Source organism: Emys orbicularis, chromosome 2, assembly GCF_028017835.1.
Source record: "Emys orbicularis isolate rEmyOrb1 chromosome 2, rEmyOrb1.hap1, whole genome shotgun sequence".
In the NCBI taxonomy this organism is placed as follows: domain Eukaryota; kingdom Metazoa; phylum Chordata; order Testudines; family Emydidae; genus Emys; species Emys orbicularis.
Genome location: NC_088684.1, coordinates 256,756,498 through 256,771,168, shown reverse-complemented (window position 1 = coordinate 256,771,168; position 14,671 = coordinate 256,756,498). Strand labels below are relative to the sequence as shown.

General features: G+C 41.8%; 1 protein-coding gene across 1 annotated transcript in view; it reads left to right on the top strand.

Annotated features, from left to right (window-relative positions):
• The window catches only part of NMT2 (N-myristoyltransferase 2), a 63,367-nt gene that overhangs the window by 18,019 nt on the left and 30,677 nt on the right, over positions 1–14,671 (top strand). The window contains exons 2-3 of the mRNA XM_065399628.1: positions 556–691; positions 14,341–14,485. Of these exons, the coding sequence (XP_065255700.1) occupies positions 556–691; positions 14,341–14,485 (281 nt within the window). The remainder of the gene's footprint in view (positions 1–555; positions 692–14,340; positions 14,486–14,671) is intronic.

The following is a 14,671-nucleotide window of genomic DNA, read 5'->3' as shown; positions in this document are numbered from 1 at the left end:
TACGATTCCTTGCTGGAAATACCAGAAATGTTCATCTAATGGTTGTGGTTATAGTGTTTCTAGTCCAATGCAGAGTTATATTCTGAAACTTCAATTATTACTTCTGCAGACATACATAAGGCAAGTTTTAGCTCTAGTGCATTACAGTACTATATTTCTCTTCCTCCCTGAAGTCTCCTGCCCCTTTCTTTCTGCAAAATGACTCCTGCTAAATAAAATTGTTCAGCGAGACATTACAACTTCTGCTGTGTATGTAAAAACTGCCACTTCATGTTTCTGTTATATAAAAGCCTAGGGGATGGCATTGACTGTTGTATGGTGCCCAAATGTCCTGTAAATTAGGGGACCGAATGGAAAGCAAATGATCAAGTTAATATAGAGAACTTTTCTGCAATTTACTCCTTTGTTTGTCCTGTTTTTTTCCCCCCAGTGTCATGTCTGACTGTTGTTAGTTTTCATATGTAGGAGTAGTGGTTTTCTAAATTTAACTTTCATGTACTTCAAGCTTTGTGGTATTGGTTTTTCTCATTTCACCTTCTCTGAATTTCCTGACAGAAGTCCTGGAGGGGATTTGGGAGCTAAAAAGAAGAAAAAGAAACAGAAGAGAAAAAAGGAGAAACCAAACTCCGGTGGCACCAAATCAGATTCTGCATCTGACTCCCAGGAGATTAAAATTCAACAGCCTTCAAAAGTGAGAGCCTTGTTTTATTTTAACTTCTGTGGTTTCCTGTGAAAGTGGGTAGTGCTGCCTTAACACTCATTTGAATCGGGCATGGGTAGTTTGGGTTATTGTCATGATTAGAAATGAAAGGACAAGGAACTATGTGAGAAGGTAAGTATGTACAGTAGTTGGCAGCCTTTAAAAAGCTGCCACCGGTGTATGCTGGTGATTACCAGGGAGATGTGTTCTGTGAAGGGAGGAGGTGACAGCTTTTTCAGTTGTTAACATTCAGATTGGTGGTGGCCTGGTAGCAGAGAATTTTAATCTGCACCTGTAATGTTTTTGTAGCATATTTTGTGTTTGATAAATTGCCTCTAGTTCAGCCTCATTCTAACTTGTCCTGATTTATATCCAATTTCTTGAACAGTACAGTGCCATCTGGTAGTGGATTTCAGTAGCAGGGAGGCAAGTCTATGCTGACTGCTGCACTTTGAATTGGATCTGTCTTCAGCAGGTGCTGCTGAAGAGGTTGTGGAATCTCCATCATTGGAGCAGGTTAGACAAACACCTGTCAGGGATGGTCTAGATAATACTTAGTCCTGCCATGAGTGCAGGGGACTGGACTAGATGACCTCTCGAGCTTCCAGTCCTATGATTTTATTTTTGAGGGAAAATACCATACAAAGCATCTGAGGAAACTTCTGTGTCATGGGCATCCACACTTAAATAATGCAAGCCTCAGTTGGAGAAACAAGCAGCCTGTTGCCTTGAAGTACACACCTAATTGGCATAAAATGGAGCCAGTTGCATCTGTCCTCTTTAGCACTGAGATACAGTCTGGGGAGGCTCCAGATCCATCCAGATCTGTGCCCAGGGGCCGATTTGGGGGCCCCCTGCAGGAGCCCGTAACTTGGGTAGAAGTGGGGGGCCACCAATGCCGTAACTGTGGCCCTGCCTCCTGCTCCTTCTCTTCCCCCAGGGCACCACCCCGGGCCAGGCCAGAAGCCAGAGTTGGACAGTGGTAGGAGCTTTCCAGGGAGCCTGGGGCACTGTAGGGGTAGCCCTGGACCCTCCGTCTGCTCTGGGCAGGGCCCAGCGTACCCAAAAGCAGCTCCTAGCCCATGTCCCCACCCTCCGGGGCACGCTGCTGCCGGTGGGACCCAGAGGAAGGGACTCTGGTCTGGCCTCCTGCTCCTTCCCTTCCTAATGCCAGGCTGCCCCTGTTGGGTCCCTCCTGCTCCTGGTGGCAGGTTGCCCCTGCTGCCACCTGGGCTTTGAGCCCAAGCAGCAATCATGTGCGGCACTGCTCCTCCTGTCGCCTCTGGCCCGAGGCTTGCAGGTTGGGGGGGTGGCAATGCTATCCTGCCCTCCCCAAACTGCGCCCATGCCGCTGCCGCACCTGCCCGAGGCTACTATGCCCATGTTAAAAAGTGGGCAGGCATGGCCGTCCCATTTTTAAAAAGTGCCCAGTTCTGGCACCCCTGTGCCCCAGAGTATGGGGGACCAAATGTTCTTTGTGCCCAGGACCCCAATACATCTTAATCTGCCTCGGATGTGATGGTCCATTTTCACCTGAAAGGCCTCTGCTTTAAATCAGAATGTCCCATCACACAATGGGATATGTATCCTCCACAGGCTCTGTGTTAAATATGATGTTGGCTGTGAGGCACCTCTGGGCTATGGACCATGCTTTGACCACCTTATTCTAAGTAAACAGGGAAAAACATGACTTTTAAAAATATTTAGCTTAGAATCATAGAATATCAGGGTTGGAAGGGACCTCAGGAGGTCATCTAGTCCAACCTCCTCTCAAAGCAGGACCAATCCCAAACTAAATCATCCCAGCCAGGGCTTTGTCAAACCGGGCCTTAAAAACCTCCAAGGAAGGAGATTCCACCACCTCCCTAGGTAACCCATTCCAGTGCTTCACCACCATCCTAGTGAAAAAGTTTTTCGTAATATCCAACCTAAACCCACTGCAACTTGAGACCATTACTCCTTGTTCTGTCATCTGCTACCACTGAGGACAGTCTAGATCCATCCTCTTTGGAACCCCCTTTCAGGTAGTTGAAAGCAGCTATCAAATCCCCCCTCATTCTTCTCTTCTGCAGACTAAATAATCCCAGTTCCCTCAGCCTCTCCTCATAAGTCATGTGCTCCACCCCTCTAGTCATTTTTGTTGCCCTCCGCTGGAGTCTTGCCAATTTTACCACATCCTTCTTGTAGTATGGGGCCCAAAACTGGACACAGTACTCCAGATGAGGTCTCACCGATGCCGAATAGAGGGGAATGATCACGTCCTTTGATCTGCTAGCAATGCCCCTACTTATACAGCCCACAATGCCGTTAGCCTTCTTGGCAACAAGGGCACACTGTTGACTTATATCCAGCTTCTCGTCCACTGTAACCCCTAGGTCCTTTTCTGCAGAACTGCTGCCTAGCCATTCGGTCCCTAGTCTGTAGCAGTGCATGGGATTCTTCCGTCCTAAGTGCAGGACTCTGCACTTGTCCTTGTTGAACCTCATCAGATTTCTTTTGGCCCAATCCTCTAATTTGTCTAGGTCCCTCTGTATCCTATCCCTACCCTCCAACTTATCTACCACTCCTCCCAGTTTAGTGTCATCTGCAAACTTGCTGAGGGTGCAGTCCATGCCATCCTCCAGATCATTAATGCTTCAATCAAGAATTCCAAGTGATACAACTTAGAAACCTTACCCTGAGGAGTAAGCTTCATAGCACCATCATGTGAAAGTTCACAGACCATTGATTGTGCCTGAGTGGAGAGGTTGTCTCATCTGATTAATGCAGAGAAACTCAACTTCATGCCATTAGTCCCCCTATAAGATTTGACAAGTGTAATAGTGTAATCTGTTTATTTCAGGGGGAAAATTGTGTTCTGTTTTGCTGGCATGCTGATACATTATGTATTGTCCACTCTAGGGCAGCGGTTCTCAAACTCTGGGCCGGGACCCCAAAGTGGGTCCTGACCCCATTTTAATGGGGTCACCAGGGCTGGCTTAGACTTTCTGGGGCCCAGAGCTGAAGCCTGGGGCCAAGCTGAAGCGCAAGCCCCATGGCCCAGGACAAAGCCCACTGCCTGGGGCTGAAGCCCTTGGGCTCAGGCTTCAGTTCCCCCTCCTGGGGTCATGTAGTAATTTTTGTTGTTAGAAGGGGGTTGCGGTGCAATGAAGTTTGAGAACCCCTGATCTAGGACTTTTTCAGTGTCCCCTCCAATGCTATGCGTGTGCTGCTTTTACATTAGGTTTTGCATTTTTAAATGTGTAGCAAGAACATACAGTATCACGAAGAGTGATCACTTTTTAGACTCCTCATGCTCTTTAATTTTGATTTTCTTTAAAGAATGGGCTGTTTGTCATGGGTCTGCAATATAATAGACAGTAAACAGATTTGAAGTTAGTTGCTTATAGTAAAGTCAGCTAAAAGGATGTTAGAATTTGTACTACTTTTCTGAAGTAAAGATGCAGTTCCTTATTATTATGTTTTGAACGGTGTATTTTAAAATACATACAGTTTTAAATCCCTTTTTAATGAATTACAATAATACTTTGTTAATCCAAATTAATATACAGACTTTTTTCCCTTAAGAAAGAGAATCTGTAGCCAATCATTACTTCTCCTGTTTTGGTAAGTCTGGCCAGCAGTTAATTTTTCAGCTACTCCAAGCAGGGTTTAATGGTTGTGTTAGTATGAAAATGCTTTATTTTTTTCTTGTTCAGTTGACTCTTCCAGGAGCAGCTTCCTTTAAAACTATTTTAAGTACATTTCAGTGCATACAAAATATTTTTTAAATGTCAACTAAGTAAAAATTGCTCTCTACCTCAAATGGGGAAACGGATACCACAGAATTAACTGAGAGATGTAACACTTTAGAATAAAATGATATGGGGGGGGGTGGTAATCTGATTCAAAACCAGGGATTATGACCTGTCACTGACAATATAGCCCATGGATCAGAATTCATTAGTTAAACTATAAAATAAAGATTCTGTACATTCACTAATCTTGACAGCCTCACTTTTAGGATGTCAGGAAGTGGTTGCCTTTTGACCTCAAGTTACATAGGTTCGTGTTACACTTTCTGGGGAAACTAACTCTCTAATCAGAATAGCCAGATTTCCATCAAATCTGTAGCACCATGTTTCACAAATTGGTTTATATCAGTAGCAAGCACAGTTAAGCTCTGTGTATGATGGCCAGGGAAAGTGGATAATTGCCTTTCTGCCAAGAATTATATTTGCTCACTATTCACCAGAGAGCTGGATGGATCATGCAAAGTGCTGATGAATGCCCTCAACTTCTGTTGAAATTCATGGGGATTGGGGGTGCTCAGCACTTGCAGTTTTGTATCCATACTTTCTCTGGCAAATGTAGACTGGGTCACATTATGCTGCAGGTATGATATGCACATCTCTGTCATATGTTGTTTACTTATGCTCACTAAAACACCTGATGATATGATGGTCACCACAGGGACAAAGCCTTGCTAATTCCACTATGTTTGTAGCCATTTTTATTGTAGATAGCATGTGAGATTTGATTTTTATTTAAATATATATGCTAATAAAAAGCCCCTCTACAAACCTCTAGTGATTAAAACAAGAGGCCTTAATTTCAGATTCAACATACAGGTACCCAGTTCACTTGCCTTTGCATTCACCAGCTCTGTTCCTGTCCACACAAGTAGTAAGTAAATGGAGCTTTTCTAGCTAGATTTCTGAGCTGTTTTGGACTGTCAAGCTGGTCAAGTGCTGAGCAATATTAATTTTCTTTACTAGTCATGGAAAACATGTGTTTCTCCTTATTTGTGATTCTTGAGTTTTATAAATTATACTGTGACCTTTGGCATTTGTTTCACTTTTAAGTGAAGGGAGTTTGCAGGTATTTTAGCTGAGATGGGTATTGTGTGCCTTTCCTCTAAGGTAAACATACAGGATCATCTAAGAGTGCTGTTGGGTCTAGATGAAGGTGGATGATGAGATGGGACAGCGATGTAAGCAGCTTCAGCAGTCAGGAGACCACAGGAATGCAAGACTTATGAGTCTCCTATGACTTTTTCCTCTTTTGATGGACACATTTGACCTTTTGAACTTTTTGATGCAGATGGATTCCCAGCAGTAATGATTGGCAGTAGTAACATGTTGTACTCTGAGGCGGGCAACATTTAGGTGCCCAACTCACATTGGTTTTCCTATAGAAGTTGGGTGCCTAACTCCCATAGGTGCATTTGAAATTTTCTACCTGCAAATAAATGTGAGTAAGCTTTGTATATCGGTACATGCAGGTTCTTAAATTCAGTACATTCTTTCTTTATGTAGGGAATAATGGATAGCAAGGCATGTGGTCATGATATAACTACTCATCTCAGGCACGTAATGAGGCTGAAGGCCATTTCTAGGATCTTAGAACTGTCATGTTTTTTCACTTACAGGAAGGTACTGTTGTCATTTTTGACTTGGAAAAACATTTAGGCGAAGTAATTGAGTCAGATGGTTGGTGTCCGATAATCACAGGGGGATAAACTGTAGTTACTCAGATTTCTCCTTCCATTCTGCCTGTTTTATAAACACATTTATAAATATTCCATTGAACTTTAAAAGTTTAAAGGACCAGAGATACGGATGGCTGCAATTTTAATATAAAAAAATAATTAATGGAGATATCCCATCTCCTAGAACTGGAAGGGACCTTGAAAGGTCATCAAGTCCAGCCCCCTGCCTTCACTAGCAGGACCAAGTACTGATTTTGCCCCAGATCCCCAAGTGGCCCCCTCAAGGATTGAACTCACAACCCTGGGTTTAGCAGGCCAATGCTCAAACCACTGAGCTATCCCCCCCCCCCCCCATATGCTACTTAAAAATTGCAGATTAACATACAGATTGTCCTCTTGAACTGTGCAAGGGCTGCAACGTAGTCTACATTTAAAAATTAGACTTCAGGGTGAAACTAGAAAAAACAAAATAACCCTTCTTCTCCCCCCCCCCCACCCTATTGTATTAGTTTTTTGTGACCTAAAGTGTCCATATAGCACTTCCCTATTGACTCTCCCTGTGCCTGCCTTCGCTGTTCTCATGAGCAAACAGGGTGTTGAAATTTACAGGAATCCTGTTCTGCTAGGCATTTGTATTTGTGAATACAAGAATACAAAGACAACTACAGCCAAGGGGGACTTGAAGACAGACTAAGGTTATTGAGCTACCAACATGGACCACGGCTTTTAAGACCAAATAATATAATTTATGTGGGGCTAGCAGCAATTCTGAATAGGTCTAATCAGTACAAAGACATTGCTGCCAGTTTTCCCCAAAATCAGAAAACTCTTTCCTGTCCTGTAGATAATGAGGATTAAGTTTCTGAGTTCTGAACTGATCTTGCATAACTACTTAGATGAAGCTCTGACTGGTTTTAGTTGGGGATTTGCCTAAGTAAAATATGTGGTGGATCTGGCAATATTTTATTTCATTGGGACTCTTAGGGTATGTCTGCATTGCAAAAAAAAAAAAAAAAAAACCCTGCAGCATCAAGTCTCAGACTCAGGCATAATTTTTGCAGCTCTTTTCTACACCCTTTCCAATTTTTCAACCTCCTTTTTAAAATATGGGCACCAGAACTATATGCAGTTTTGTATTATTAGTCTCACCAGTGCTGTAAACAGAGGTAATATAACCTCCCTATCCCTACTTACTAGTTCCCTGTTTATAGACCCAAGGATTACATTAGCCCTTTTTGTTCAGCATCACACTGGGAGCTCATGTTAAGTTGCATGTCCACGGTGATCTCTAAATCCTTTTCAGAGTCACAATTTTCTGTAATACAGTTCCCCCTCCCCCATTCTATAGGTATGGCCCGCATTCCTTATTCCTAGATGTATAACTTTGCATTTGGCTATATTCATAGATTCCAAGGCCAGAAGAGACCTTTGTGATCATGACCCCCTGTGTAACACAGTCTGACCCCCTGTGTAACACAAGGCCATAGAACTCCCTGAAAATAATTCCTATTAACATTAAAAATGTGTTTTGTCCAATTTATAGAGCAAACTGGAACACTTGGTACGACTGCCCTATCCTCATCATTATTTACCACTCCACCAATCTATGCATCGTCCACGAGTATTAATCAGCAGTGATTTTTTACATTTACTTCCAGCTCATTGATGAAAATGTTGTATAGGAAGGTATAAAACCCCTATAACTGAATAATTAAGCAATAACATGCCTGTGGGGTGAGTTTCTTCCTAACCCCAGGCAGCTAATGATTGGGTTATATCTTGAAGTTTGAGTCAGTCTGTGTTTTGTAAATATTTTTGAATGCTCTGGTCTCTCATTTGTAGTATGAATTAATTCTGTAAATGTGACATGGAAAATATCTTGTTTAATATCCTATTGGCGCAAATACATATAGGAAAGGGCATGTTTGCATGAAACTCAGCTTTCAAACTCTCTGCATTGACAGAATATTGTCATCACAAAAGGTGCCATCTGGGAACTTTTGTACAGAAGAGAGACCTTTTACTTCCCAGCTGTTGCTGTCTAGGCATATATGTAGCAGTCCTTACATAGCTCGCCTTGCTTTCTGAAATCTTATCTTTTCATTTTGCCTCTCTAGCCTACAAACAGCATGTCTATCCTTGTGTCTGTTGCAGGCTACAATGTGAAATTAACTTTGTAGTCTTTTATTTTGCAGCCTGCAGTATGTGCGAACACAGAGAAACAAAGCAGCAGGAGGAAATGTCATAGAACACAGACAAGGAGTGTGGCAAAAGGCAGTCTTCCCCCTAACCCCCAAATAGACAAATGGAGAGCCACAAAGAACTAATACATGTGTGAGCAAAGGCAAAAAACAAAAATACCTGTTTTGAGGTGTAAACGTAAAGTACAGTGTGTATATTCTGTATTGGTAATTCCACTCCATAGCCCACATCTTTGTTCTGTCTTCACTTGCCAAGCAAAATTGGACATAGTCTCTTTGCTGTAAGTAAGCCCTGTCCATGTTCTAGTCCAGGATGGTCTTTGTCCACAATCTGTTTGTCTTAAAGTATTATCAATGTTTGTTCTAATCGCAGACATTTCCACAGCTGTTTTCTGTGTTTTAAAATGTCAGACTTGAGGACAATGGCATTGAAACAACTATCTAGATAGTAAGTAGTAGTTAGTTAGAGACAAAAATAACAGGAGTACTTGTGGCACCTTAGAGACTAACAAATTTATTAGAGCATAAGCTTTCGTGGGCTACAACCCACTTTTTGCGGATACAGACTAACACGGCTGCTACTCTGAAACCTGTCATTAGTTAGAGACATTTTCTAAATGATGGAACACCGTAAATTGAATAGTCAGGTAATTGAACTTATGGTTACAGCTGCCTTATGTATCAGAGGGGTAGCTGTGTTAGTCTGAATCTGTAAAAAGCAACAGAGGGTCCTGTGGCACCTTTAAGACTCACAGAAGTATTGGGAGCATAAGCTTTCGTGGGTAAGAACCTCACTTCTTCAGATGCAAGTAATGGAAATCTCCAGAGGCAGGTATAAATCAGTATGGAGATAACGAGGTTAGTTCAATCAGGGAGGGTGAGGTGCTCTGCTAGCAGTTGAGGTGTGAACACCAAGGGAGGAGAAACTGCTTCTGTAGTTGGATAGCCATTCACAGTCTTTGTTTAATCCTAATCTGATGGTGTCAAATTTGCAAATGAACTGGAGCTCAGCAGTTTCTCTTTGGAGTCTGGTCCTGAAGTTTTTTTGCTGTAAGACCTTACCTGTAAAGGTAGCCATCTTACAGCAAAAAAACTTCAGGACCAGACTCCAAAGAGAAACTGCTGAGCTCCAGTTCATTTGCAAATTTGACACCATCAGATCAGGATTAAACAAAGACTGTGAATGGCTATCCAACTACAGAAGCAGTTTCTCCTCCCTTGGTGTTCACACCTCAACTGCTAGCAGAGCACCTCACCCTCCCTGATTGAACTAACCTCGTTATCTCCATACTGATTTATACCTGCCTCTGGAGATTTCCATTACTTGCATCTGAAGAAGTGAGGTTCTTACCCACGAAAGCTTATGCTCCCAATACTTCTGTTAGTCTTAAAGGTGCCACAGGACCCTCTGTTGCTTTTTAGCTGCCTTATGGTAGCCCTCTTCCAATTTTGGCCCATTTATTCCATCAACAACAGGTGGCTACTTGGATTTTTTTGGATAATGCATAAACTGCCCCCTGGTAACAGTCTCACTAAAAAAAAGTCATTAAGGATCAAAAGGAAGTGTGATATCAATACGCTTTAAAATGTCACTGATTCCTTATTCTTTCCAACTAGTCCCTCATCTGTTCAGCATATCTGCACATGTAACAGAATGAACCTCCTCCACAACTCCTCCTGTGGCATAAGGGAGGACTCTAGGCACTGACAAAGTTTCATTTTATGCAGAAAAGGCCACCAGCTCCCTTTATACATCAGATAAATTTCCCTTGGATCACATAAAATTGTACATTTTGCTTTATTCTTTCAGTTTTTGTGCCATTCCTCCAGAGGGTTTAGCCAGTCCCTCTTAACTGCAGGAACTTGCTCTCAATTGAGAAAGCAGATATTGCTTTCCAGCTTACGTGTGTTTCTTCAGAAAATTTTCCTCCTTTATTTGGAGAAATAAAAAGGAACCGAAAACAAATTTCATACCACATACCTATCTTTCTGAATTAGTTGCAAGGAGTGAAGAACCCTTCTCTCTTGGGAAGAAGGACCATCATCCATAGACTAGTCATGGTTAACGTCAGAATGATATATACCTTTTCCCCCTTCTCTTCTATATTATGTGGACAGATACCTTATTTATAATGGTCATTTATTATTGGCATAGAAATAGAATAATACACCTCTACCCCGATATAACATGAATTCGGATATAACGCGGTAAAGCAGCGCTCCGGGGTGGGAGGGGGGTGGGCTGCGCACTCCGGCGGATCAAAGCAAGTTTGATATAATGCGGTTTCACCTATAACTTGGTAAGATTTTTTGGCTCCCGAGGACAGCGTTGTATCGGGGTAGAGGTGTATTATGATCCCCTATTAACAGGCTGGCTAGCCTGTCAAGGGGAGTTGGCCTCAGCCTTCCCTGTGACTTTAGCAGTTAACCCCCAGCTTATCCTGATCTGGTGGCTCAATTACAATTAGTGATCTAAGCTATGAAAGGCTCAGAGAGAACTACATAGAGAGGGTTGAGAACTCAGTGAAAGAAGAAACCCAGGAGAGAGGAGCCTAGGGAACCCCCTCTCTTTGGGAAGGGCCTAGTGAAGGCAGGCTGGCGAAAACCACAAGGAGCAGGTTAGATTCCTGTGAGAGACCCTGAGATAGAGCTTGTAAGAAGCAGGGAAGACCCTGAAAGAAGCTGCTAGAGTAGAAAGGGAGGCACAGGGGAAACCTGCTAGGAAGAAGGGCTTCCAGGGGGAAAGACCGGAGAGGCAGTGCTCAGCCAAAGGACCAAAGAGAGAAATCTGCAGTCCCCAGGAGTAGGGGTGAAGAACAGGGAACTTCAGTGTAGCCTGAGAGGAGCAGGAGGATCTTTTGCTTGGATAATGGTGTAGATTTCATTATCTTAATAAAATTTTAAAATCTGTAGTTGGACTTTGTTACCCCATAATGGGAAAGACCTTAACTTAAGAGATCACCTGGCCAGAGAGCTAGGTCATGGGAGACACATACAGAGAGAGGCCATTGCAAGGCTAAAGAAGTGGTCAAGAGGGGGTCTTCCCTGCACACAGTGCCACTTTCTGATACCAAAGGGGTGCTACAGTGGTGAGTGGAACTGCTTACACTGCTAAAATAAAAAAAAATCCAAAATACTAATATTGACACATCAGGATTGATATTTGATTAGTCCATGTACTGGTAAGCGTTAAAAATCTCTCTACTTCCTTAGAAACCTTCATACTAGACCAATGGGAACTATATATATTGATCTTTAGTTGAGAACACTGATCCATGTCACTATGATTTGGATCTAGAAATAGGCCTTTTTTTTTTTTTTTTTTTTCCCTGTAACAGTGTTGACATAACTGGGTGAACCAAAGCCCATAAGTAAATAAATGTTAATGCACTGACCTTTCAAACCCGAAAACAGTTTTATTAATATGTTCATAGTATTATTTTCACAGGAAAATCTTGCAGTACTTTAGTTAACTAGAGAAACTGCATAATGTTTAGAGGATAAAAATATATATTAAATGATAAGACATGCAGGCTTTTTTGAAGTTGAAAGTTCTTAAACTATATGCAGTAGATCTGCCTTTGATTCATAGATTCTAGGACTGGAAGGGACCTCGAGAGGTCATCGAGTCCAGTCCCCTGCCCGCATGGCAGGACCAAATACTGTCTAGACCATCCCTGATAGACATTTATCTAACCTACTCTTAAATATCTCCAGAGATGGAGATTCCACAACCTCCCTAGGCAATTTATTCCAGTGTTTAACCACCCTGACAGTTAGGAACTTTTTCCTAATGTCCAACCTAGACCTCCCTTGCTGCAGTTTAAGCCCATTGCTTCTTGTTCTATCCTTAGAGGCTAAGGTGAACAAGTTTTCTCCCTCCTCCTTATGACACCCTTTTAGATACCTGAAAATTGCTATCATGTCCCCTCTCAGTCTTCTCTTTTCCAAACTAAACAAACCCAATTCTTTCAGTCTTCCTTCATAGGTCATGTTCTCAAGACCTTTAATCATTCTTGTTGCTCTTCTCTGGACCCTTTCCAATTTCTCCACATCTTTCTTGAAATGCGGTGCCCAAAACTGGACACAATACTCCAGCTGAGGCCTAACCAGAGCAGAGTAGAGCGGAAGAATGACTTCTCGTGTCTTGCTCACAACACACCTGTTAATACATCCCAGAATCATGTTTGCTTTTTTTGCAACAGCATCACACTGTTGACTCATATTTAGCTTGTGGTCCACTATAACCCCTAGAGCCCTTTCTGCCGTACTCCTTCCTAGACAGTCTCTTCCCATTCTGTATGTGTGAAACTGATTTTTTCTTCCTAAGTGGAGCACTTTGCATTTGTCTTTGTTAAACTTCATCCTGTTTAACTCAGACCATTTCTCCAATTTGTCCAGATCATTTTGAATTATGACCCTGTCCTCCAAAGCAGTTGCAATCCCTCCCAGTTTGGTATCATCCGCAAACTTAATAAGCGTACTTTCTATGCCAATATCTAAGTCGTTAATGAAGATATTGAACAGAGCCGGTCCCAAAACAGACCCCTGCGGAACCCCACTCGTTATGCCTTTCCAGCAGGATTGGGAACCATTAATAACAACTCTCTGAGTACGGTTATCCAGCCAGTTATGCACCCACCTTATAGTAGCCCCATCTAAATTGTATTTGAGATGGATGGTACTGAAGCCTGCTGCTTGTCCATATTAGTTGTAGCTTGTGGTGTTTTCTCTAGATAAGTCCTAGAAAGGAAGTAAAATAATAAAAGGATGACAAATTAATATGGAACTGAGAAGCAGGGAGCTTGTATATTCAACAGTTGGGATAGAATACTTTAAATAATATATGTAATCTAATCTAATCTAAAGACTGTATCTGTTGCCTTGGAGAAAACCTGGGGTGAAATCCTGGCCCTCCTGAAGTTGATGGCAAAACTCCCAAATCTGCTCCAAGATGGTACTTTTCTTAAGAAAAACAAAAATAGAAATATCCCTTCAGATGTATAACTCACTGTGCCTATCACTGGTTTGCCGTCTGTATACACTACATGGGCAAAATTCTTATTGAAGCTGTGGGTGCTCAGCTTTATCTCTGAAATGAGGGTTTAGATGCCTAGCTTTAGCCACCAAAGTTAGGAAAGTTTAGCCCTAGCTTTTAGGCTGTCAGAGTGGGGAGATGGTTCTGTAAAAGTCTCTTTCCTCTTTAAGTAGAATTTTAGTTTATTTTATCTTTACTCTTAAATGCTCCCTTCGTTTCGAAGCTTTGCTAACAACATTAGCTGTAGCACTTGGCAGAATGGACTTATAACACATGCATGTCCTGTACACTGAAAAGTAAAGCAAGAATTAATAAAAAGAACATATGATAGAACCCCAGTAAACATTGAAATATGTAGCAATATAGCATTATAGAAATATGGAATAGTGCTGACTTTTTAAAGTGATGTTTTACAGTATCTATCTATCTATCTATCTATCTATCTACTTTAAATGCCCTTATGTGCATTACTAATAACACATTAGATTGTTAAACCTGAGTGAATTTTAAAATTCAGCTTTGCTTTTAGCGGTTTACTCTGTTTTACCATTTCAACTTTGTTCAGATGGAGCAGTGGAAAAAAGAATGGTTAGCCTCACACTGTGGTCCTCATACAGTAGTGTAATGCTGCAATACTTGTGTTACAAACACTGTAAGTTCTTTATTAAATGTAAACAAACTATTTTGAGGATGTTTCAAAATAATTAAACTACTTTTAAAACAATGGAAGTTTATAAAATTGTTTTTCCCCAAACAAAAACCTACATGTTGGGCCTGAGCTCCCTGGCAGTGCCTCACTTAAGGTGGGAGCAAATATACAAAATACTATCAAAATATAGTTGAAGCAAGTGACATGAATATGGTGTATGCACTACTTTTTCAGTGTGCATGTAGTAAACAAGCCTCTCTCCCCTGTTGTCTCTCCGTACAGAATCCAGCCATTCCAATGCAGAAGCTGCAAGACATTCAGAGAGCTATGGAGCTGCTCTCTGCATGCCAGGGACCAGCAAAAAACATTGATGAAGCAACCAAACGTAAATACCAGTTTTGGGATACGCAACCTGTACCCAAACTTAGTAAGTTTAACTGGGCCTACGTACAAAATTGACCTTAACAGTAGCTAAAAGGAGTATGTTGAAATTTTACTGTGTATTCTGTAACACAGATATAAAGTTGGACTGCTTGGATATATTCTTTACCAAAATGTGTTAAGATTCAGTAGTCACTTCTGCTCTTTGCAGCCATCTGAAATTACTGATAAA